Raw genomic sequence first — 27,337 nt, 5'->3', positions numbered from 1 at the left:
AATGAGGTAAACAAGCCTCCTATGTGTCCGGTGTGTCAGTTATATCGTGTCACAGTCTTCATCTTCATGTCTGGCTTTTCATTTAATTCTTATAAAGTTTTCATTCGTGAAAAAGATTTGTTGACTGATATTTTTTTTCAGTAGTCTTCATCAACAAAATTACCAATGGAGTGATAGGCAGAGAATGGATTCGATCACGGAGCGCTCTTGGATGATGGGAGTGTATCCTGACTGTGTTGTGAAATAACAGATCCTAATAAGAGAACGTATTAAGATTAGGTTAAGGGACCACTATATGCGAATTTGCATTGAATAAATGTCGATGGATCGTTGTGCAAATCCATCATTTGTGCAAAGCAATCATGAGCCTTTTTAAACTACTACAGATTACATTTCATGAAAGTGAACTGCCTCCTTGGCTGAAACATTAGTGAAGCCAGACACTTCTGGAAACTTTTGCCAAAAGCAGGGACCTACAGAAAAAGAAAACATACAAGTCTGTGCTCTATATCTGTGTCTTATTTCATTGTTCAGAATAATAGAGCATGGATGAAAGCATTTCTAGCAGAATCGGAACAGTGAGTTCTTGATTCGGAATCGTCTCATTTGTTGAAGTTCAGCCTTTCAGACCGATATCAAGACGAAACATAATCTGTAGACAGGTTGAACTAGCCTAAATCCAGTCCACCACCCTATGGAGAAAATTCAATTTGCCCGCTTGTATCTGCAGCCTCGTTCTTTCAGTCATGATCATGGCCGGAGGTGGGGGTGGTGAGGAGGACCGACCGGTAAACAGAGAGCTCTGCTCCTCTTCACCTCCACAGTGCAGCGCAGCGACTGCATTACTGCAGCCGCCTGTCCCAATCTGTGGAGCGTCTCACCGTCCCTCCCCCCATCGCTCCTCATCCCAAGATACTGAAACAGCAGTTCTGTGGACTGGATTTATTGTGAGCGGCGCTTTGTTAAAGACAGTATTTCAGACAAAGAAACTGGAGACCTGAAATGTTACAGACCGGGCTGTCGGTACTTTGACATAATTAAAACCTTCAAACGGGATCCGCGGCTCCGAACAGGAGCTCTTTGGACAGTTTTCAGTTAAAATATCACAATGATGGCTCTGCAGAGAGCCTGTGTTGCCTTTAAAAACTCCGACACCTGCTGTGCGGAGCTTGTTTTCGGGCTGCTGAGTGTTGTGTTTGCCGCCGATGATCATGTTCTCATTTTTCACGGCCGAGTCGAGCTGACAGAGAGAGGAGAGCGCGGGCTGGTTATCCAGGAAGTGGATGGCTCTAAATAGAGATGCTATGAAGATGACAGGCTGATAAACCTGCCAGCAGAGTGCCTGTAATTGGTTTTTTAATGATTAATAGTCGGGCCTGTTTTCTTCTGGGAGCTTTAGTCCAGACTCATTGCAACATTTCATCTTTGAAAGTGAAAATACGATGTGTGGACTCTGAACGTGACCCCGTGGGACGCTTTCGCTGTCATCTCTGACTGAGGAACACAGTTACTGAACACATGGAAGGAACTTTGTCTCTTTAGTGTCACCAAAGGCAGAAAAATAAAGCAATTTCTGCTGCAAAAGAAGTCCAGAATATAGAGGCTTGCCTGCACTCCCATAAACATGGTGTAAAATAACTGAAAGAAAGTCATTTACTTCGTCCTACATCAGGTTTAATGACTGGTTTAATAACAGTTTATGCTGGTTCTTGACTTGGTTTTCACTGGGGTTGAGACGGGTTAGGACTCTATCTCGAAAGGTAGACTGGCTGAACTCCTTTTGGGCCAAAAAGGATAAAACAAGCATAAAATATTGACTTGTATATGAACTGGAGCCAGACAGTCTAGATTGTGGATTGGATTTAGACTAGATCTTCATCTTGGTTCAGAATAGTTTTGGGACTGCTTTAAGACTCAGTATTGGTCTGCATCTCGCCCTGTGTTAAGACTGATTTTCAGTGTGGATTTTCAAAAGATTTCTAAGCAGCTTTAGACTGGCTTAGTCCTGGTTTTCGATTTTATATGAAAACTGGTTTTAATTCTAAATCTAACACTGAAATGTAAGATGTTTTAAAGACTCGGTTGAAAACATGGCAGCTCATCACGTTTCTGTATCTGACCTTCCCACAATCCTTTGCAGCCCTGACTCCGGACTCTTGGAAGCAAGCGTCCACACACAGCAGGTCGGCGCATGTGCACTGAAGGCCATATGCTGGGGTGGCAGAGCAGGTGCAGGCGGACTGCAGGGAGCTCCGAGTGGCGACTCCTCGACGCAACGACACTGAAACCTGCAGCCTGAAGGATCTCTGAGCGGCTCCGATACCACTCCACATTTATTCAGAGTTCTGTGAGTGTACAAGAGGGGGAGATACTGCCTTCCTGCCTTCATCCCTGCAAACATTCAGTCACTCGCAGACTGGATTTGATGTTTGAATAAATCCTTTTCCTGACAAAGTGAACTTCCAACAATACAGTTTTTACACTATTGTGAGCTTAAAAACAAAACCTAAAACTGTAACCATCGTCTGAGTTTCCACTCAGATCCACCCTGACGAGCATGAAGCTCCCCCTGCTGCTTTCTGAATGGTTTTCACAGTGCCACAACAGGCCAAACCACTGCACGCCTTCAGCCACGGACATCTGTTGTTTGAATCCCATCTGCCAACACTGACTCACACAGAGAGGAAGAAACCCCAGTGTGACCCACAGTGCAGAGCTGAAGGCAGTAACACACTGATTCAGGCCGAGGACAAGCCGAGCCAAGCCAGACCGAGCCGAGTGAAGTGGAGTTGAGTCGAGACAAACCGAGCAGAGATGAATCCAGTCCAGGCAAACAAAGCTCTAACTAAACTGAGCCCGACTAAATGGAGCAAATCCCAGCTGAAAAGTTGAGCAAAGCCAAGCTGAACCAGAACAAGACAAGTCGAGGTGACCTTGAGATAAGATCAGAGCAAAACCCCACCGAGACGAGCAGTCGAGACAGACTGACCTGAGCTGAGCTGAGCCAGACAAAGCACTGTCAAGACAAAGTGAACCAGGCCAAATGAGCCAAACTGAGCCAAATGAACTCGGCGATCCTTCGGCCAAGTTGGGCTGAACAGAGCTGAAAACATCTGACTCAGAAACAATCGAGCCAAACTGAGCTGAGACCAGCTGCGTCGAGTAGAACAAAGTCAAACTGAGCTGAGTAAAGCCCTGCAAAGAGGAACCGATTCCAGCTGAGAGGTCTGTGAGAAGGACAGATGCAAGTAGAATTCTAAAATCTTTTCGTAAAACAAAGAAATGATTGTGTACTAGTTTATTTTCTGATGTCTTCGGATCAGAATTGAACACAAATACAGTGTACAGTTGGATTAGAGGCATTTTTCATCACATTTGTTTTAAAATTGACTAAACACAACCCGGACTGTTGGGATTACCAGCTCATAAACACATTTTCTTTTAGAAACAGTGTAAGACTGCTGTTTTTAGTGAAAATCTGCCAGTAGTGTTTGGTCACTGTCACGTAGTTCTGGTATAATTTATTGGTGAGCTGTATTTACCTCGTCACGAGCCGCTGGCCATGGCTTCATTACCCAAGGGGAAAACAATAGTCGATCTGGCTGGTAGATAGAGCTGAGTGGTGCATTTGGAGCAATGCTGACTGAATAATAATTGGGTAAATACCGTGTACCCACGTATACCCTGAATTGCACCAATGTATGGAACAATACTGACACCAAATTGGTTTTGTCTGATTGGTTGATGAAAGTTTCTCTGTCTAATATGAATCTAATATGTGAAGAGCGAGAATTGCTTCAAGCTATTAATGGGTGAAGGCAGTCAATTATCACACAGAAATCAGAACAGACAGTCACACGTGATTAATAACTGGGCCTCAAACACCAAAACGAAATAGTCCCAAAAAACACCCAAGCACTCAGGAACATCCTGGTTGTGGCGACAGAGCTGCCTGACCGAAAGGACAACCAATGAGACGCTGACAGCTGCACTCAAACAGGAGACGGAGCCTCTGAGTTGATTTGATAACTTCAGTAATAAACGTCTGATTCGTCCAGGTGGGAGGCTTCTCCGTCGAATCAGTATTAAATGCTTTTCTCCAGCCCTGCATGTTGGATGTATTCACAGTTCATCACATCTGAATTAGCCTCAGTGACTCAGATGACAGCTTCATCAAAACCAGCCCACCTTTCCTCATTAAAGATGATCTACTTCCCATCTAATCTGATTCAAAACACCTTGAATAAAGTCAGTAAATTAAGCGGTGAGTGGCAGATGAGAGCTTGTGGTTGAACTAAAGGCAGACAATAGAATTAAAGGGAAACGGCTCGTCCGTTTCTGCCTCTGCAGCCTCTCAGAGTAAAGTCATCCAAATCTTCATCATCATCATTATAGGAACCAATCAGTGGGTCCAAACCCATCAGTTCTCCTCGCTGACATCTCCGCATTTAAGCACCTCCCCACTGCGGCATCGCTGCACCCACTGCTGGGACTAATGAAGCCACATAAATCAAACGCACCCCGTGTTTCTACAAGCAGGAGGCAGTGTAGGTGGTGCGGCGGGGTGCGCTCCATTGTTGGACCTTCAGAGGGAGGTGAGCAGCAGCTTTCTGCTCTCCTGAGCTTCAATTAGCTCTCTCCTGTCTGGGTTTTCTGTCTGCTGTCCTGCGGCCGGCGCCTCCCCTGTCAGCAGGGGGGCTCATACCCATCGAGGGAAGGCGGAGGAGGAGCAGGAGGACAAACGCTGTACAGCTTTATCCAATATAGTACAATTTCATGGCTTCTTACGTCACGTGTCAAACTCCAGTCTTCGGGTGCCGGCACCCTGCATTTTTTAGGGCTCTCTAAATTGCAACACAGAACTTTTTTTTTCTTTTTTTTTTTTAAAACAAGCTTTAGGATGACAACATGAGATTCAAGTGTGCTGAAGCAGAGAAACATGCCGGATGCCGGCCCTTTGGGATTCAGTTTGACACTCCTGTACAGCATAGTGCTGTTTTTATCTTACTGTTGCATTATGGAATTATTAGGAAAATAGGTTGAGGTTGTTTCAGCTTACGTCTCTTTTAAAAACATGTAATTATGTTTTAATAACATGACAATTATTTATTCATTGTTGCATTTCATTTAATTCATTTGGTGTATAACCAACAAAACATTGCAACAATTTAATTTCATAATGATTTCAATTGAATTAATTTATTTAGCAAATTAATTGTTTGTTCTGTATATTTATTTATTTATTTTTTTTTCTTTATTTATTTGGTATGCATTTAGCCAACTTTTTTCTACAATTTTAACTATTTTTAACAAATGTTTCATGTTTTCGTAACATTTTTTAAATGATCTTTTCCTTTCGTTTTGTTTATTTCTTCTTTTTGTCATTATTATCCATTCATTCTTCCCTCCTTCCTTCATCCATGTGGTCAAGGTTTTAATCACTAAGTGTATCTGTTAACACACACACACACACACACACACACACACACACACACACACACACACACACACAGTCATTATACACTGTTTATATTTCATGGAAACAGACTCTGTTTCACTTTTACTCAAAAATAAAGTAAAGAAATAAAGAATTACCGAGAATCTCGGTTCCTTTGTAACTGTGCTGCTTTCAGATTAAAAAAGAAAAACACTGCAGATCATTAAATATGTAGTAATGGTCGTCCGGGAAAGCAGTTCCACTTTTATATTAAACTCGTATATATTCTCCACACATGCAGCAGGAAGCTGGGCAGAACGGAGGGACAGGCTGTTTTTCTTTCCTGATCCCTGTTTTCAGCCGAGGAGGCGATCACTTACTTCTTCTCCACCGTACATAAACATCGGAGCTGAGGAGGCGGCGTGAGCAGGAAACAGCGGGAACTTTAAAGCGTCATAAATCCCCCCGACTCCTCGCTGGAATAATGAACATTTCATCAAACACTGAGAGCTTTATATTCCTGGAAGTTCCTCCACTCCGCTATCGAGAAAGTTTGTGGAAAGTCGTAAAAATGTCGTTGCAGGAAAGAAAAAAAAAAACCCTCAAACGCAGAAGATACCCGAAGAAGGTGAACGCTGCAGTGGCGTTTCATTTATTTCTCACTGTCGGAGCATGTGGACGCTAAATAAATCTGCATGTGAAAGTTTAACAGGTCTGGACAACCTCCACCAGTTTATATCTGAACAGAAAGAGGCTACAGTGTCAGACTGAGCGGTTCACAGCTCTTCTAGAGATAGCAGGAGCAGAACGGAGAGGTTACTATGGCAACGTATGGCGAGTTGCCGTAATTCTGCTTCATAGCAGCAGATGTTGCGGCGAGTCACTCTCTTAAGAGGAAGCAGCAGATTCTGACACTTGAAACATCAGACATGAAGTTTTTATAAGAAACTGCGGAAACTCGCAGGAACTGGAAGGACTCGGCGCTGCCACGGAGGTGGCTGCACTTAAACCGCAGCTACAGTATCTCTGAAGACTTTCACACCTGGAGGCTCTTTACTGCGTTTTGTTTGAAAGTCGGAATGATGGAGTCTGAGCACAGCGGCTAATTAGGAGGAGTTGAAACGAGCTCCGTCTCCACACGGCGACACGAGGAGGCCGGAGGGGAGACGCCCAGGGAGAACACACAGACATGAAGGAGGCGTCCGTCTCCTCCGCCACCCACCGCCTACATCTTCTCCTCCTCCACAGCTTCAAGCCTCCCCCTCTCCCGGTTCCGCCTCCACCCGGATTCCCATGCAGACGCCTCTTCATCACTCTTCATCCTCACCGACAGCTTTCATCGCTCTCCGCAGCGACGCGGCGTACCTGCTCTCTACGCTCCGTGTGAAAGAGTCAACAGAGAAAATCTCATCCTGCCGGCTTTTAATTGGAGACCTGAGATGAGGAACGATGTCACATTCAGGCATCCATCATCAGCTCCTCCTCCTCCTCCTCCTCCTCCTCCTCCTCCTCCTCCTCCTCTTCTTCCTCTTCCTCTGAGAGAACTTCAGGAGAAACTTCATCCTCTCCCACCCCAACACTGTCATATTAGCGTACATAAAACTATTCTCTACTCTTCTTCCTCCTTTCCTTTCCCCAGTCTCATGTCACTCCTTTTCTTCCTCCTCCTCCTCCTCCTCCTTCTCCTCCGCCTCCTCCTCCTCTCATTCGTATTCTGTCTTTCAGCTGCAGGCCTTTTGAGTTTCATTATGAGATGAAATGTATTCAAAGTGGGAGGCAGAATGGATAGATGGCCAAAAAACACCTGAGGGTGTGTGTGTGTGTGTGTGTGTGTGTGTGTGTGTGTGTGTTTGTGTGTGTGTGGTGTGTGGTGTGTGGTGTGTGGTGTGTGTGTGTGTGTGTGTGTGTGTGTGTGTGTGTGTGTGTGTGTGCGCGCGCAAAATTGGCCTGGGTGCCTGCAAGCGTTTCCAGGTTCTAAGTGTGTGTGTTTGCAATGTCAGGATGTGTGTATGCGCGAGTGTGTGTTTGCACTGTGAGGATTTGTGTGTTTGCCAGCAGCATGTGTTTGCATGCGAGCGCCCGTCTCTCCCATCTTCTATCCGATTCCCCCTGTTTATACATATTATCCTCACACACACTCAAACACACACACACACACACACACACACACACACACACACACACACACACACACACACACACACACACACACACACACACACTTATGTAGGTATTACGGGCCACAGCATGAGGGCACATCTGTGTTTTCTGTGACTGATCTTTAGGAAAAGCTGCTCTTGTTTAAAGCTACTGCATCATCGTGTTTATGCTAACTTTACATGAAATCAGAAATGGTTCAGGCGGGTTTTATTCCAGATTTGGACCAGCTTTGAGCCAGTTTCACATTCATGTGATGCAAATTTTGGTCATTTTGAGTGTTTTGAGGTTAGTTTTATGCTATTTTTTGCTTACAGGCTACTGTTGTTCTCTTGCTTAGTTTCAAGTGGAATTTGGACTGTTTAGGGCTACGTTAAATGACTGGCTTGATGCTCACTTAATGTTGCATTGCAGCTTGTTTCGGGCTATGGTGGGGTTTTTTTTAGACTGGTTTGAAGCCATTTTCCATCGGTTGTGATGCTACTGAGTTAAGAGGTATAAAGGGAAGGACACGCTACAAACTGAGTAAACAGGAACATGACGGACGGTTTCTTGTGAGTATTCAGCGATGCTGAACGTCTCCATCATCCTGATGAAGAGCATTCACACAGGAAAAAGAAAAGCAGAGGACTGTTGCTTGAGGGATTAAAACCAGATCATTAGTCAGGATTTTAAGGTTCTCTGAGCAGAAACGGATTCATCCTTCAGCTCGGCGACGCTCAGATCCTTAAAGTCTCGCTCGCTGCAGCAGCTTCCTTCACACTGATCAGCCTCATTGGAATCGAGCATAAAGTCACTCGCACTCGTCGGCAGACAAGACGAGGCTTCAGGTTTCTGCAGCCCTCTTTCATGCTTATATTAAAAACTGATCGTATTAACACAACTCCATCGATTGAAGATATTTGTACTTTATTGCTTTTCCTCTGCTGAGCAGGAAGTGAACTCGTTCTGAGCCTCCGGGGCTTTTCTGAGCCCTGCTCTGACTGACAGGTGGACATGACAGGCTGATCACTGAATGCACAGAGACAGGAATCAATAACACCGTGTGTGTGTGTGTGTGTGTGTGTGTGTGTGTGTGTGTGTGTGTGTGTGTGTGTGTGTGAGACTGTCGGAGCGTCTGTGTGCGCGTGTTTGTTTGAATGTGTGTGAACACTACTGCCTGGGTTTGTCTGATCCTTCCTGTTTGCACGTTTTTTGTCTTGACGGTATGTTCGTGCAGATTGTGGACTGTTCACTGTCAACATGTTTGTACGTGGGTGTGTGTGTGTGTGTGTGTGTGTGTGTGTGTGTGTGTATTGGTCATCTCCTCCATAAATCAGTGTGTGATTCACGATGTGTCGTGACTTGCTGCCGTTAGCTCGATGCTTTTAATCATCTTGAGAGGAAGGTAGATAGTCATTCCAGATTACACACACACACACACACACACACACACACACTTACAGACATAGATATAAAAAAAGTTGCCTCTATACTATAAATTCACTTTTTCCTATTTTATCGAAGCCACTCTGAAAAACAACCTGTCCACGGACCTGTTTCCTTTTAATCTAAACTTCACATTTTTGTTTTGATAAATCACACATGATCAGTCCGTGTCGTGGTGAGAGGGCTTGTGAAATGTTTCTTTGCTGTTTTACTCCGCGGTTCATGGGTCTGTTCTACAGATATTGGAGCAGATTAGTGGAAGCCATGAGTTACACAATAATGCAAAAAAGATTCACAGGTTTTCTAGAGATATGAAGAGGAGAACCGATTTCTACCAGTATTTAGAGCAGAAGTAGCAGCTTAAAGTGGTATTAGTAGTAGTAAACACTGCTGTGGAAGTAGATTTAGTTGCAGTAAGAGTCAGAGAAGTAACACTACTAGTAGTCGCAGCACTAGTGACAATAGTAGCAGTTACAGTAGAGGTACTAGCAGTAGTAGCAATAGTGGTAACAATAGTAGTACTACACATACTAGTAGTCGTAAAGTTACCACTAGTACTAGTTTCAATGTACTGCCAGTAATAGTAGTACTAGTAGCTATATTACCAGTAGTACTGGAAGTACTACTGCTGATACTAATAATAGTACTTCTACTACTATTCCCACTATTACTACTACTACTTCTGCCAGTAGCAGTAGTAGAACTACTACTATTACTAGTAGTGGTAGTTTCAGTTATAGTATTAGAAGTACTACTAATAGTAAAATAATAATTCTCAAAGGAGAAGTACGAGCACATTTGACAGTAATGTGTGAGCAACATATTACTTGTAAAGAACTGGCTACGTTCAGGTTACAGTAACTGAAGTCCTTGTGGACTTGTCACTTTATTTTAGGTGAAAACAGTTGTAAGACGATCAGAGAGAGTTTCTCAAGTTATTAGCTACTCAGAAGTTACTTCATCCAACATGGAGCTTTGTTCTGCTCCAGCTATCTGGAGAAAAGCTGCGAGCAGCTCAGCATAGCCGTTACAGTAACACTTTATATATACGTGGTTACAAAGCACTGGTTGGATTTCTGCCCTGCAATTCTTCAGCTGAGCTTCATCCTGAGGAGGAAAAGCCCCACGGTCACATGACACAGTCCTCCGTCAGCCGTGTGCAGCCATATTCTTCTCTTTAAAATAGGCCAGTGGGCTGAGCATTAACGTGTGCAGGATACGGGGCTTTGCATTGAGTGGAAGCACTGCAGCCAGCAGGAGTCATTCTGCAGCGTTGGCTTTCTGCAGCACGCTGCAATTACATTAGGAAGGTGTTCTCCATGACACACGCCAAGTGGATAAGCATAAATCTGAATGGAAGCATTTTTTTTTTTTAGCTCTCAATAAAAGCGGTGAAATAGCTGCAATATGCTCCGACCTGCAGGTCACAATAAAGTGTCTCCTCGCTCCACAGCAGCATGCAATCACATTACAGAGCGTAAATCCTGCGGCCTCTCCGGGTGACGTCTGCGTCACGCTGTACAGCCCTGGGCTGTGGCACGGAAACTGCCATCAGCCAGAACATTAAGACCACCTCCTCTCAGGATCAGAACGTCCCGCACATGCTCCACTTCATGGATATGTTTGAGAGTTTACAATACACACAACGCTGGTCTCAAATATGCCAGGAAATAGTGAAAAGCGGATAAATAAAGTAAAAATTGATTTTGGGGAAGTTCGAGTGGTGTGACATATGTGCAAAATTTGTGTGTAATAAGTAGAAAATTATTCCAGAACTAGTCTAAAATATCAAAAAACTAGCATTCCCTCGATTCCCATCTAGTTTGATCTATTTCATGTTTTGATTTTAACTTCATTTCATTCATATCATGCTGTCTCATTTTGAATCATCTCATTCCATTCCTTTTTAATCTAATTTGTTCTTCATTCATCTTTATTCATCTTGCTTCAAACCGTCACATCTCATCTCATGTAATTACTTTATTTTCTCTTATACTGTGTTTCATTATTTCACTTCCCATTATATCTCATTGAATATCAAACCTTTATCTCATTCAATATCATGCCATCTCATTGAAAAAAAATTCATTTCACATCACCCTATCTCATCCCTGCTATCATCTCTCAGTTTATCTCACTTCAAGTCATGTCAGATCTCATGTTATTCCTATCGACTTCGCACTGCCTGTCATATATCATCATCTTGATTCACTTGAATATTGATAATGATGTTCACTTGATGGTTTTACTAAATTTCAAATTTAATCATATTTTATCAATTTTTTCTCTCATTCAACGTCATTCTCTCCAATCTCACATCTGTCCATCTCATTCCTTCTACTTTCATCTCGTTTGATCTGTTCATCACATTTCGAGTCCATTTTTAGTCATTTAATGTCATCTCATCTCATCTTCTATTATCATTTCATCCCATTCATGTAATTTCACCCCATTCCATCTCATCTCTTGTTGGATCTCATCCTATTTAATCTCATCTCGGCTCATGTATTGAAAGTCGCTGGAAGAGCTGAAGGCTTCGATCAACGGACTGGATTGTGCTGAGTCTCCCTCCCGTCCTCGTCTCCTCGTCTCCTCCTCCGTGTGGAGCTCAGCTGCAGCTCTCGGGCTGTTTTCTTTTTCCTCAGCCTTTCTTTTTTGTTTAGACTCATCCTTTCATCCCTTCAGCTTGTAAGCTGCACTTCTTTGTCCTTCCACTCCTTTTTCCTCCTTTCTTTGTGTCTGTTTACATTTTGCTGTTTTCTCCTCAGTGGCCTTTAATTTTGTCCTTTCTTTATTATTCTGCTTCATGGTTTTTAATGGCATCCTTTCTTCTCTTTGCTTTGTTATTTTTCTATTGTTTCCAACCCGGTGACCTTTAATTTAGTTTGTCCCTTCTCATTATTTTATTATGCTGCTGCTTCCCGTTTTTCTCCTTTTTAATGTATAATGCTATTTCTTTCAATTTCTTATTCAACACGTTGCGCCAGTCTTCTTTTTCCTGTACCATCACTCCTTCATTAGTCCTTCGTTTCGCTCCCATTTTGAATTCATTTCCCTGCGTTGCTCCTCAGCTTTTACCCTTTTCTCTTCGAAAATGATCATTTCCACCGAAATGACTTCAATTCGGCCAGCAAAATGAAGTGTGAAAACAGAGATGATACGAGGAAACTCATCAATAAACACCATCGGAGAATAAACACATCACCGTGCCATGTTCAGTGAGCAATCAGCAGACTTTAACCCTTCTATGACAGTAATTGCACTCACGTTGCTTCTGGTACGCCGGTATTTCTTTCTACACCACTCGGCTAAGTGACTGACGTGAAAATCTTCCACAAGTCAATATTTATGAAGAATGCAAGAGGAAAAACTGAAAATAATTCCATAGAAATCCTGCTATCCTCCATGTTTGTGTTAGTGCTTTGTGCTACACCTCCAGTTTTCCCATGATTCCGGCTCAATGTGTCAGTCTAAGTAATATGACCCACGTGCACATGCACGCGCGACCGACATTTCACTCGCATGTGCACGGCCAACTGCGTGGTCATAAAATACGGAACGCCTTGCTGCTTGTTCGGCAACCTCAGGAACTCACATATGATTGGCTGTGGAACCCGGAAGTGTGACCTCTAGCCCCGCCCACCGAAGTGATTCCGTTCCATAACAACTAACTTTGACAGAAAAAAAACTTAATATAAAGACATTGTTGATTGAGAAGACAGACAGGTTGTTTAAAGGGAGTGTTTCTGTAATACCAGGTGGAAGATGAGAATGATTTTAATGATTTTTTGAGTCAATTTGTTACTCGCACCTTCGTGAGACAGATGAAAAATTAAAACCTACATGTTTGAAGTCCTTTTCCTTAATACTGTGATTCCCAGTGTAAACGGGTAATTAAACACTAAACGTGTTTGGATCGCCTCTGTGCAGAGTGAGCCCGTCAAACCAATAAGATGTCATTTCACTCCACTGAGGAATGAGTGTGTTCAACAGAAATGGAAAATGGAGGACTTCTCTCTCATCACTGACATGATAGATACACTAAACGACATCAGGGCCTCACACACTAGCTTGTGTCGTTCGTCGTTCACACTGAAGGAAGTTTTTCTTTTACGGCATCTTTTCTTTCTCTGCGACTGTCTACCTTGCTCCAGAATCACCATAGCAACCGGTGCCAGCGGCTGATTGGGGAATCTCTTTCTCAGTTTAACATGTGCCATTTCTAATTGGCTGATGGTGTTATGGGGACCAATCAGAAACCAGTAGGACCTGTTGCGTTGAAATCTCAGTGTTTTTGAGGGAAAATTCTTTGCAAAAATTCATATAGCGAAATATTAACTTTTTCACTGAGTCCACATTTTTGGATCAGACCTTAATGCACGAACCGTTTTGTAGGGGGAAAAAAAAAAAAAGAAAAAAATTAACATCAGCTCGGATAAGTAACAAGCAGATGTTCAAGCCGATGTGTAAAATTTATAGACATAGAATTATGTTGAAGGTTCTGATCCCAGCTTGAGGAAACAACTACTTTTTTTTTTTGAGTGAAATGTAAAGTCTTTAAGGTGTGATTGTACAGTATCTGTGGACTAAACCAGACAGAGCAACACAGTGAAATATGAGTGAAGTCCTGATCAAACATCACGTGTGATTAAGGTGACAGAATCTGATGCCACTGTGTGATTTGTGACTTTGTCCTGAGTAACACTCTCGGCGGTAATAGAGGATCATGTATCTGAGGATGAACGACTGAGCTAAAGAGGAACTCATCTCGCCAACGTTAACATTTACACTGTCAGGGACTGATTGACAACCCCGTCCTCTCTCACATATCTCTAAAGCTCTGAAGCCACAACTCTCCGCCTGCTATTTGAACAGTAAAATGAGAAATTATTTCCTATTAGCGCTGCAGTGTCTTTTTTCCTGGCGGGTGGGTGGCTAGCTAAGTTATGCATGGCAGCAGCCCGGAGGCAGACAGACTGCTGCCTGCTAATATAAAACCTCGTCTCCTCAAAATGAGCTCCCGAGGTAATCGAGGTCTCCGGTCTGCAAACTGTCTCTCTCCATCGCGTCATTCACCCAAACTCATCAGACACAAAGGGATCCGATCTGCAGCGCTGCGGGCCAACACACCGGGGATGTGCAGACACCTTTATCTCGTGGCCTTCGATCCATCCCAGCACCTCCACCCACTGTTCAGCTAATAGGGTGGAGGGGTTGTTACTACAGGAGAGGATATTTTGGCGAAAGGGTTTGTTTTGTAAACCTGCTGTTCGCTCAGTCACAAGCTGCGTCGGTCCTGCAGTGAGGCAGCGCACGCTAGCGCGGCGTTGAGCTCGTTAACCAGGTACTGACTGCATAGGCAAAATATCGAACCTGATGGCTGAGTGTGTGTGGAGCTCGTTAGCCGGCTAGCAGAGTTTGGGGCACACTATCAAAATATTTAGCCTGACAGCTGAGTGTGACGAGTGTAACGGGGAGCCTGTTAGCTGAGTTTTAAGTACACTAGCGGACTACGATGAGATAAAAATGTTAAGCCTGCTGATTGTGTGGCACGTGGATGGAGTGTAAATATAGGTAGCCCAGTCTGAAACACATTACTAAAGTGTGGAGTGTGTTTGTATATTGTTGAATCTGTTAGCTGAGTGTAGCTTGGAAAACTTCCAAAGACTGTGGAACATATTAAACAAATGTGGAGTGAGTTATTAATATGTTAAGCCAATTACTCGACATTATGTTAATACTCTCCACAGTCTATGGAGGTCGTCCAAACCACTGTTCACTGTGGAGGATTTAAGTTGAATCTGGAGCTAACAACTTGATTGACCAAGTGTAGCTTGGAGCCAGTTAGTCGATCATTGTACACATGAGTGGAGTTTAGAGAAAGTTGCATTGAGTGTAGAAGCAAAGTGAGAAGTGTTAATGGAACATTAAGGTTGTGGAACACTGGAGCAAAATGTAAAATTTGTTAGTTTTCAGAGTATGGCGCGAGGTAGCAAAGTGTCAAGCCTCTTGGCCAAACTCTGGTGTTAGCTTAGTGTGAGCACATCATCTTAGTGCAGAGGACATTACAGTTGAAGTGAATGCTGAGCATGTCAGAGGAAGTGCTGGCAAAGTGTAGAGCTCGTAAGTGGTGTGTGGAGTGTATTGATGCTTCAATCACCTTAGCATAGAGTGAAGCATGTCAGCTTGGATTTGAGCCCGACTGTCAGCATGCTAGCAATGTATTGGGCATTAATAGAGTGACTTGCACATTAGCAACAAGTTGTTGGTCGGTATTTCTGTTGTTATTTTGTTACGAAGCATAACCATGTAATATAAGTACAGGAAAAAACAGTGCTGTTAACAGTAAGACTGAAATCTGAGTTTTTTCACTGTCCTGAATGAGGAGAAACTGTTAGCCTTAGCAACACATTACCAATCTACCATTATGACAGATTCAGAATGGAGTGACTGTTATGTGTTTGAAACAGACATTAAGTGAATCTGTGTGAGAATTCTGCCTCATATTTAGATTGATATCTAAAAAAACTGAGAATCCAACAATCCTTAAGCACATTTATCACATTTTCCTAAATTTGTTGTGCGTTTTCTTTAGGTAACTAAGATAAACCTCCCTGTCTGAATGTGCTTCAGCTTTAAGCGACAGTATTCCGTGGGAAATGTCAGCATTAACACATATTGTGGCACAGAAACACTGAGGAGTACTGGGATATTATTTATGGGTCTTAGCATCCACCCCCACCTACTGGCATAGTGTCTTCATGAGGAGACTAAAAAAACCGTGGATGTGGTATTTGGGCAGGATCAGCTGGGTGTTTTCTTAGTGAGGCCGACCATGGGATGATGAATGTGCGCTGCTCTGCCTGTCGTCGTGCTGAGCTCTCCTCTCTCCGTGTTCCCCTCTAATGAAACTCAATGTGCGGCTTTTATGGAGGAGAAGCTTCACATCCTGCTGATCTCTGCACATTTCACCTGATACAACACCGGGCAGTCTCACTCTATAGAGGAATGCATGTGGACAAATATATGAAGATAAGAGAACCAGAACAGGCATTTCCCCAGTGTTGGGAAATGAGGCATCATTGTGAGACACAGAGATGGTGAGGGAGGAACAGAAGAAGAAAGATAGATAGATAGACAGATAGAAGGGAGGGAAACAAAGAAAAAAGGAAAGTACCTTTCTTGTGAGTAGCTTCATTTTTGGAGCCTTTGGGGTCTAATAAAAAAAAGATCAGAATTAAACACAGCATATACTAACAACACGTTAGCAACTACACGTTGTTTGTCCTCGTTAAGGAAAACAACCGCTTCGTCTATCAAGGAGCGGACAAGACAGCAAGGCTCGGTTATCTAAGGTGTCGCACTGCTGCCAACACTCAGCCGGGGTGAGTGTGTGGCAGCGGGTGGGGGGTGGGGGAGAGGGGGGAGCGGGAGGGGAAGGGGGGCAACATACTGAGAGATAGAGGCAATAGCAGGAAGGAAGAAGGAGGGGGGGGGGGGGATGCACGAGTCTTGTGAGAAAAAAACAGTGCACTGCCATACTGCAGCGGGCAGGAGAGGAGAGGCGATGCACTGAGATGGAGAGGAGGAGGGTTGCAATGCACATCTGTCAGGAGGAGCTGAGTACGGCTAGCAAAATGCACTACAGGAGATGCAAGAGGCCAGAGAGAGAGAGGAGGAAGAGGAGGAGGGCGGGGAGAGTGCAAAAGACTACATGTCAAACTGGCTTCGTTTTGTTTCTTTGAGGCCTCGTTGGGCCTGAGATGACTTTACTCAGTTTGATTTTTGGGCAACAGGTTGGAGGTAAACTGCAAAATCCAACAACAGCTGAAATGATCAGAGTTGATTTGGTCTCGTTTGATAACATCGGGGGCCGAAGAGACCAGTCGGACGTTCTCCGAAAGACAAAGACCTGAATCAGCTGATTTCAGCCTGCAATCATCCATATATGAAACAGTACTCAGAACGACCTCAGTGGAGCCGGTCTATCATCGGATGCGAGCTCGATACTTCGTGCACACACACGTGGAAGCAGATCTGCTACGAAATGCACAGTAACACACAGAATCTGTTTAGCAAGTTTGTCTCCACTTGGTTATTGTTGCATAATCTTTTTTTATTTTGTTGTTGTTTCTGCCAAATTCTGTTTTTAATGTTTGCTACATCTTGACGAACACATCCAACCTCACAGTACCATATTTCATTTTGTGCTTGTGGGGCCTGAGTGCTCCACCCAATGGAGTCAAACAAACATGGAAACAAAACCATTTTATCAGATTGTTCTTGTTTAAACTGGAGCTAAAGCAAATTTAAAAAAAAACCCTCCTGTTTTCACATGCTGTCACTCATGGTTTTACTGTTATTACTGTTATCCAACACAGACCCTGAAATTTTACACTGTTTGTGCAGGTTCGGGGTATTTGTGTCAAGATAGTTATAAAGCACAAATTACAACATAACTTTATAATTAAATAAAATGCAAATCCACCCAAGCAGCAGGACACAGAAACTCAACCTCTCACTGGGGTCTAATAAGATCACTCTCCACAACATCCAGCAAGGGCCTTAAAGCACTGAGGAGTGTCCGAAGGAGGATTCTCCAGTCTTCTTTGGATGACCCCATACATTTAATTAAATTATGCTCAAGAAATACTTGAAACACATTTAGATTCGAAATTTTAATTAGAAATGAAAGGACCGGAACTGAGAAACACTGGTTGAAACCATTGTGAGACAGTTTCATGTTACGTTGCTGATCATGTGTTGTTGCAATAGTGCACTATGTGGAGTTCCACGAGGATCAATCCTGGTACCCTGTGAGTTTCTTTCATCGTGATAATAGATGCTCCAGATTCTACAAACTATTTTAAGGCTTCATTATGCTTCACAGAATGGAACCATTTGTTCCTTATGCCTGTATTTCTGTCTGTCTCCTGGAAAATTTCAATTGCGAACCACACTTTGCAGTGGACGAACAAGTCGTGAAGCGTGACTGTGCGACACTTCAGATTTATAATGGCCTCATAGTCCAGCACTCTCTCCAACAGTGCCTCCGATTGGGTCTCCTTCGTTAGTGCTACCTCCTACAGTGTCACCATGTTGGCTGTCATTAACTCATCTTCTTTGCAATGAAGCCATGGATTTATAAAGACTCTTTAAAGGAATACTCCAAAGATTTTTGACCCGCACCCTATCCCTGTCATTGACAAAGTTAGAAAAGCTCATAAACACCTTTTTTGTGTCTCTGTGTCCAGTGGCTGGTTCCCAGCTGTTAGCATCGTAGTTAGCTTAGCTCAATTGCTGGAAGTCAATAGGGAACAGAGCCGGACTGACAAAAGTGGTCAAAATACTCCTTCCAGTGGTCCAGGGGATGGCGTATTAGCACGTGAAGTAAATCCGAATGGTTATAAAACATTTTAAAAGATGTGTTTTCTTTTCAGTCCGTTAAAATAACGTTTTGATACACACAGACCTGCACATGTGCAGTGCTCCGCGGAAGGATATACCGGAGCACAGCAGTAGAAGCCATAGACTCAGCCGCTGTGCGACGGTATATCCTTCCGTGGTGCACTATGCTTGAGCAGATCTGTGTGTATCAAAACGTTATTTTAATGGATTTAAAAGATAACACGTCTTTTAAAATGTTTAATAACCATTCGGATTTACTTCACGTGCTAATACGCCATCCCCTGGAACACTGGAAGGAGTATTTTGTCCACTTTCGTCAGTCCGGCTCTGATTCCTATTGACTTCCAGCAATTGAGCTAAGCTAACTACGATGCTAACAGCTGGGAACCAGCCACTGGATGCAAATACACAAAAAAGGTATTTATGAGCTTGTCTAACTTTGTCAATGATAGGGATAGGGTGTGGGTCAAAAATCTTCACAGTATTCCTTTAAGGGCACATAACTGCATTTGTGTGTACATAGTGTAAATGAGTATTTTTCTGGTATCTTTGAAATATTTTAATCTAATTTTGCCCCCACAGCCCTTCTCGGTGGCATTTACAACTCGACTTCAGGAGAAGAAACTGATTATTTCTGAACCCAATTCCTCCCAGAAATAGGCACATAAACTGATTTCTTTAAAACTGCACTCATCAGACTGACAGAAGCTTCCACCTCTACCCTGAAAAATGTGACTGTCCCAGCTCTTTCAGATGAAGCACATAATTTCATCCTCCGAGATGCTTCCGGTCTCCAGCGACGCTGATTTACCACAGAGAAACACCCACATGCTGATGTCAGGCAGCAGGAAGTGAAGGTCGAATCTTTCATTGTTCCCGGCGGCTGGGTTGTCACCGGCGGCTGATTGGATTCACAAGGTTCAGATCATGACAAGAAGATAAAACTTTGACCTATATTCACTTCATTTGATTAACTGACACTGAATAAGACGAGCCGACCTGGCAGTGACGAGGAACAGAGCGTTTTAGAGTAAAAGAGGGCCAACTGAACCGTTTGTCGGTCAGATTTGGTCATAAATGTTTGAGTAAAGGAAATACAGCATAAACTGCAAAAATATTTGCTCTTATTCCCAGTTAGTACACCAGATTCAGGCCTTTGTCAGAAATAAAATGAAGAACAATAACTGCATAAAACAAACAATATGTCCAATAAGCCATATTGAGAGTAATACTTAAAGGTGCATTAAGGAGTTTCTCATCTTAAAAATACTTATGTTCCACCATGAATATGTTCCAAATGTTCAATGGTGTGTACAATGTACCCTGACATATTCACTGTAAGTACCGCTAACAGCGTTAAATTGTCACTTGAAAGTTGCAGTGCCGGTCCGGCACCAGAATTTTTTTGCTGAGAATTTGAGACGATGTGACGTAATGCGCGCTCCCGCTGGCCTGATATCCTTAAAGCTAGGGTTGGCGATCTTGGGAAACTAGCATGTAGCACAAATCTAGCATCTCCCCAAGGCTCCGCCTAGCTCCCACCCCATTGGAGGAGCTAGCGCACTGGACGCGGAAGCGCCGCACGTGTAAGCACCACGAGCACGGAGTTTGTGATCGCCTCCAATGTTATTAACCTTTCTGACTGCCCGCACACAACGCGCATAGGAGCGCAGCGCGCCCGCTCCGCTTCCTTCTATTTTTCACGCGAGCGAGCGCCGAGAGCGCCTTGGCAACGCGCGCGCGCTCTGAACCAGGGCCAGCGCACGCCATTGAAATGTACACGCAGGGGGCTGGTAGAACGGCGAAGGGATTTGATTGGTTTCTGAAGAGCGGTCCGCGCCTTCCGATTGGTCAGAGTTTTTACAGTCCTTTGGCTGCTACAGTGGTCAGATTTTTTCTGCACCTTTTTCCGTCCACATAATGTATTGACTTCTCCCAGGGGGCAAGGAGCATTTCACTCAGTATGACAAAAAGTGCTTTTGGACAACATCATCTACCCTAGCTTTAAGTTTCGTTTTGTCCGCCATTACTCCGCCAGATGCTTAACGAGCAGTATTGAGGATGGAGTTTCCAGAAATTAAGAAAGGACCGGCTTCTGGCACTGCCACAACTCCAGCACAGACCCCACCAGGCAAAAGAAACTTAAATTTTACTCGAATTCTACTGAAAGAGCGAGGAAGGAGTTCCCCTCTTCCTGGACGCAAGCCACAGGCACGAGTGTTTCATTAAGCTGCAGTTGCGCCCAAGACCTGCAGGGGGCGCTGTTTCGCATAAAACTTGCAAACTCCTTAATACACCTTTAAAAAAGAAAATGCTGGACTCAATGAGATATCTGAAATCTTTAAGGAACTAAACCATTTGAAAGTCACTGTAATATCGATAGCTTTTAAAAACATTTTTTAAAGAATATGATTGTACTAATTAATGTAATGTAATGGGTGATGTTTATTCTGATTTTAATGTCTGGAAGTCTAAAATTATTCTTTAGCAACACTTTGGGTTTCAAATGTTCCATTTAAAATTAAGGGTTAAATATAGTGTTTTAATTTCTTCATATTTTAATGCAGGGAAAATATAATATTTTGTCACACTTATTGAAAATAATATTTATTACCTTATCTGCAAAGAAGCTTATTTGTTTTTTTAACTCCTAAATGTGTTCAGCACTGCCCCCTACAGTGAGGTAGAGGTCTTTTCAGTTTACTGTGCAGAAAGTAAATTCAGTACAATTCAGTACAATTCGATACCATTGAAATCCAGTAACCTCTGAAGCTTATAGAGTAGCAGACATGCATTCAAAAAGCCACATAAAGCAGGAGCATCCTACCCTGTTGAATCAAATCAGCTACCTGATTCCTACTCACCAGTAGGACTGCAGGTTAATCAGTGAAAGAGTCTACAAACAACATAGTGGTGATGTTAAAAAAAACAAAACTAAAGCTAAAGACATACAGTTCAGTGGATTTGAGATCAATCTGAAGGCAGGCACAGCTCAGAGTAGCCTTACTTGTCATGTCTTCCTGTTTGCTCAGGAAATATTCAATCTTAAAGATTTTGATGTTGAAATCATGTTAAATTGTAAGTCTTGACCTTGAGTATTAGAAATCTGGGATAAAATCCCGGCTGAGACAAGAAGGGCATCTAAAACTGTCTACAGTGTGAGATTTTATTGACTTACAATCTCTGTTTTTAAAAAAAAAGGGAACCACCAAATATATAATTAATATCTTTATTTTGTTTTCTGCTTTCAGTGATTATCTGACCATACATCCCTACTGTCTGCCGGAAACAGACTATCAAAAATAAACTGCACAACACTGCAGAATCAGAATCATGAAGTGTCAAAAAAAAAAATCAGTGTTGTTTGAACTTAAAGAAATGAATTTGAGCTTAAAGAAAAATAAACGCCAAATACATGGCCAGCAATCATGAGGACCTGATTTCCATGAAACCCCCTCAATATTACAGTGAAGTCAAACAATGGTGGACACAATTACTTAGTTCTACACACAACAAAAGTCGAAGAAAAGTGTCTGAGTCTTGTATTCGTTGACATGTGTGAAATGACTTTAGATGATTACATCCTTTTGAATGAGTCATTTGTGTCAAAAATATTTCACTTTAACATTAATCACAAACAGCATCATGTTAATTATGTATTCTGTCAAAAAAAAAAACCCCAAAAACTAAAAAATTCTTCAGAATTAGAGCTGAGTTTAACACGTTTGAATCACTGACCAATATGCCAATTATTTTCTAGAAAATTTGTTTTTTAATCAGAAAATTGGGAATAATGTGAACTCAGTGTATCTCTGGTTTTATTATCAAATATCTTCACTCCATAGAGGATTTGTTCATTTAAAAAAAGAAAAAAAAACTGGCAAAAAGCGAATAAACAAAATTATTTAACTATGCAACACTCATTAGTTAATATGCTTTTAGCTGTTAGTGCAGTTATGCCACATTTGGCATTCCACAGGGATCAAGCCCGGGACCGTTTCTGTTCTTTATTTACATTGATTAATTATGCTGCAGACTAGAAAGTGCTTTAGAAATGCATTGTAATACAATCCTTTATTAGTCTCTTGAAAGTTCTGGAGCACACTTTGCAGGCTTACTCCGAGTCGTGAGCTGCTGCGATTAAAAACGTTCAGATCCTCAGACACCCTGTAAAACCAGGCGTCGGCCTTGAACAAGCTCAGCACAGTAAGAGTAACAAAAGGAATAGGTTTTTTTTTTGTTAATGTTTCACAGTGTACTCACAGAATATCACATATTCTCATTGTGTTCCTGCACACACACATTGTATAACATTTCCATCTGCGATCTGCAAGTGAATGTGGTAAGTAGAGCATATTTATCCTTGATATTTACTCCATCACTGCATTTCAGTCTTTTTGCACATATGTGCATTTGCTCTTTTTCATTTGATGTGTCAGGGTGAAGGAATGAACTCGCCATCAACTGTAGGTACTTTAAATATCTGTAAATGAAGCTTTTGTGCACAGCTCTTGAAAGTTCTTCCAAGTTCCCTCAAACAGGGTGATTTGACAGGAAATAGTTTGTAATGCCTTGTTATGAAGATTGCTTGTAAGAATTTTGCAACATTTATGAAAAAAAATGTCAAAAAAATTGCATTAGAAGTTACTGAGAACCCCCATCGAGCTCTGACTGACACAGAACTCTTTAAAACTCCAGATCTTAGTCATGCAGTCCAGGACAAACATCACTTGGAGTTCGAATTGATCACGACAGCTGCAAACGCATTAATTTAAATCAGTCTATTAAAGTCGCTGATGTTTTGACCAAAATCACAACATTTACGTTTATAATGGATGTTTTACACTCAAACTTCGTGACAACTTCAGGCTCAGTTGCAGGCCACGGATATTAATGCACAGCATGTAGGGTTAAAAATGAAGGTATTTCTGTCCTCTTTCAGCCAGTGTGACTCTCGTGTGGGTGGGATGAACGTCCTCCTCTCAAATGAGCTCTGAATGCAGCCCATGAACTCATGAAATCCAGCGTGTCGTTCTCAACTCATTGCTTCAAAATAAAACATCAAGAAGACGTGAAAACATATCAGAACCATGAGAACATGTGACCGAGTCAGTTCCGTTTCCATTTTAGTCTGTTGATTTTCGATCTTCCATAGCAGTTTGGGCTCTTCAGTCAAGACTCTGTGGACACTTCTGCCCCTCCCGAGTATTTTATCTTTCCATGGCAACGGGACCACACACCTGCAGGTCATGTTATCTCCATGGCAACCCGACAGCACACCTGCAGCCTTCCAACAGTGACTCAGCACTTTTTCCTCCTCGGGAGCTCTGGATCTGACTGCCGTGGTCGTGAGCGGATTTATTAGAACCGAGCAGAATTCTCTGTCCGCCACTCCTGGAGACAAACATGATGTCTGCTATCGTTGGAGGGAAGGATCAGCCTCTGCAGCCGCGCTGGAACATTAAATATTTCTTCAGAAATGTTGTACTTGTCTGGCTTGCTGGCGTGGGTTGTACCGATTGTTTCTCAGAGAAACTTTGATCATTGTGAAGCCTGTAAAAATTGATCCATACTGCCAGAGGATCAAATGGTGAGCAAGTTCATGGATTTATGGAAATTGGAGGAGCTGCTTTATTTAAAAGGACTTTTTTAAAAAAATTGTCAGGGTTAACCTGAACCCTAACCTCTATTGTTAGTTTTTATTTTAAAACATGATTTTCTCTTTTTATATACATTAATTTCAAACCCTGACTCCATAATCCCAGCAGTTAACTTTAACTCTACCCCCTACATCCCAAACCCTAATCCTACCCCTAACCCCTTCCCGTAGGTTCTGGGAAAAGGGCCTGCCTTTGCTCATATCTGCTAAATGCTTTTCAACCAGTGTTGAATTAGGTATTGACAAGTCAAATGAAATCTGAGTTGGAAATGTATCAAAAGTCCACCTTGAGTCTCGGCTACAGTCAGAGATCTAAAAATGGACCCCTGTGGGGGAGCTTTTCTTCCTTCTCAGCTCAGATTTGCTGATTGATGTCCTATTTTGCCTCCGGACTTCAGTGAACTGAAGAAACTGGGCCCGACCTGCTTTGCTGTACTTGACAGGTGTCAGCGTGAGGGATGGCGAGCACGCCGAGTGGAAGTCTGGGAGCCATATTGTAATCTGTCATTGTCAGACTGGAGGGAGGGGAAAAAAAACGGAGGGCTGCAGAGATAGATGGAGGGAGCACGACGTGACCATGAACTGTTGTAGACGGCTGACTTAAACTCTATAATCTGCCTGAATCCACCAAAGGCAGCTTCTGCTGCGTGGTCAGTGCTCTGGTGTGTGTGTGTGTGTGTGTATGTGTGTGTGTGTGTGTGTGTGTGTGTGTGTGTGTGTGTGTGTGTGTGTGTGTGTGTGTGTGTATGTGAGTCAGGGTTAAGCCCGGGCTTAGAGGAGCCTGTCCAACATCTGAGATCCTGATCCCACATTCACAGCACAGGTCTCCACTCTGCACGAGCATCCAGTAAGAACTGGATCGGCTCAAGACCGGCGAGCGACTGATAATTACCGCAGGATTACTTTTACTAGCCGCTCGTTCAAAAAGCAGAGCTTACAAAGGCTCCGTTTGTCATACGTAAATTTTCTGAAACACTGCTGCTGTGCACCATGGCTCTCCTGCACAATAACGGACTCCCGGTCCAGATTCTGCTGGACTCGGTAGGTTTAGACTTGAGTCACCCTTAATAACAGTCCAACTTTGACGAATGTCCGTTCACTCTCCATTGGTAATGTTTAGAGCGTATTGTGTTCTTCCCGCACCCATGTGTTGCTTCATGACAAAAAACAACCAAACGTTGCCAAGTGAAAGCAAAAACTTTTCTGAAACGAAAATGCTAAAATGATACATTTTCACTTGAAACATCGTCTTGTAAACGGGGCCTCAGTAATTTCTGAGGATAAAAAGCCAGTAGTTAGTGTGAAATCCCTTGTGATGCCCTGTCTGAATGATGGATGTGTCCATACATAACTGTAAATGTTACGAAGTTTCTCGTACCGACAATCAGCAAGTTTGGCAAAAGTTGCAAAAAAGTCTCAGAAACTGAATCTGAGTAACTTGTAATCAGTTACGAGTGTGTTACTGCAAAAAGTGGAAGAGTTACTGCATCGTTTCTTTGCAATCTGTTATTTCCAACACCAGTGATTGCAGTGATTTGAACGGTTCCTCCTTTGTTTTTTCTCCTGTGCAGGAGAAAACATCCTCCCTCCTTTAACTCCACGCCTCCTCCTCCTCCTCCTCCTCCTCCTCCTCCACCTCCTGCAGCCAGGCGTTGAGGTGCGATCAATATTTTTGTCATAACTCAGGGGAGAGTCACCTCTGCGGCGACATTAACATTCCTGCCTGAGAAAGGATGGGGCTATTACCTGGAATACTAAAAGAGCTGTGAGACCCTCCTGTGGGCTGCGGAGACCTGCACACTCCTCTGTCTGCATGCCCACTCACTCGGAGGAGGAGGAGCAGGAGGAGGAGGTGCTCCAGGAGGGAGGAGGAGGAGGAGGAGGAGGTGTGAGTGCTTATTCATGCTGCTGCTGCATGTGTTAGACAGAGCCGAGCAGCTCTCAGCTCCTCAGGGACCGCCGTTAGAAGCGTACTCCGTGTTTGCTGCACTTTTCGCCATCTGCACCTCCTCGCCGTCTCCTGTCGTAAGCAAAGTCTCCCCCGCTATTTGTAACGTCTCCCCCCCTCCCCCTCCTCTCCTCCTCCTCCTCCTCCTCCTCCTCCTTCCCGCTCCACTCCTCCATCCCACGCTCATTACCTTACGCCCATTAATCCCATTAAGTAGCCATTAAACAAGTGCTGATAACACCAAATGAACGTCAGGCTCCAGCAGCTAATAACTACAGGCCCAACTCCTCCACACACTCCACCAGGAGGAGGAGCAGCAGGGAGGAGCAGGGAGGAGCGCTGGACTTTACAGTGATGCTGAAAGGAGGAGGGGGAGGGAGGAGGGAGGAGGAGCAGGTGGGAAGAAAAACTGTCAACTTTCTGTAGTGGGAAGAAGTGGAAATAACGAAATTACAAACCCTCACATTACATGTGTGCAACATGTAAAGTACAATTAGAAATATGTACTCGACTTTATAAATGAAATGACACCCAATACTGTAATCAAGTAGTACTTCTGGTGTACTTTAACTGGAAGTAACTACTGAGGATGTCCATGACTGGATTCTAATCTGTGTATTTGTTAAAAGTAACGGAAAATGACTGTCCTGTGACTTATTTATTGCACCACAAACTTCATAACGTGCTGATTTTTAACACACACTCCGACCAGCATGTGGTTAAAAAGTAACTGATACACTGAAACATTTTGGGAGAAGTACTTGAACAACAAAATGTTTTCAACTGTAGAATTCAATTTGAGAAATCGAGGAGAATTTGTCCTTGGAATACTAATGTTCAGAAGTGGTTCTACCTCCAGTGAAGAGAGGGAGGTGAAGAAAGGGGGAGAAGGAGTGTTTATTTGCTCGCAGGCTCAGAAATGACTCAGCAGTTTTCCTCCTTTATTTTGTTCTTTCTGATTTTTTTGAATGATTGAGAAAGTTTTGCTCACACACACACACACACGTGCACACGAGTGGGATATACAGCTCATCTCGAGGGGATTTGCATATGAAGAGGTCATCGTTATGTTACTGACCTTCTCTTACACAACAGGAAATAAGTGGGAGGGAAAGATACAAAAGAAACCACAAGGACACAAACTGAGTGAGAAGAGAATGAATAAAGATGTAGATTAATGGGAAAGAAAAACTGGAACTAAATAAGAAGAATTGGGTGGTAAAACAAAAGGTGAAGGTAAAGTTTGAGAGAGGAAGAGATGGCGCTCTGAGAGGGTCAGTGAGGGAGTGAAGAAGAGAGG

The 27,337-nt window shown here is 43.1% G+C and overlaps 1 protein-coding gene across 5 annotated transcripts in view; it reads right to left on the bottom strand.

Annotated features, from left to right (window-relative positions):
* The window catches only part of glra1 (glycine receptor, alpha 1), a 96,314-nt gene that overhangs the window by 37,702 nt on the left and 31,275 nt on the right, over nt 1-27,337 (bottom strand). For 2 of the 5 annotated variants that reach the window (XM_030101954.1, XM_030101960.1), the window contains exon 4: nt 16,200-16,238. The exons of the other annotated variants lie outside the window; for them this stretch is intronic. In XM_030101954.1, coding sequence (XP_029957814.1) covers nt 16,200-16,238 — 39 coding nt within the window. The remainder of the gene's footprint in view (nt 1-16,199; nt 16,239-27,337) is intronic. 5 annotated transcript variants of the gene reach the window in all.

The sequence above is a fragment of the Salarias fasciatus genome, chromosome 2 (assembly GCF_902148845.1).
Source record: "Salarias fasciatus chromosome 2, fSalaFa1.1, whole genome shotgun sequence".
NCBI classification, from domain to species: Eukaryota; Metazoa; Chordata; class Actinopteri; order Blenniiformes; family Blenniidae; genus Salarias; species Salarias fasciatus.
Note: the sequence above shows the minus strand (reverse complement) of the source record. Positions and strands in the feature narration are given on the sequence as shown.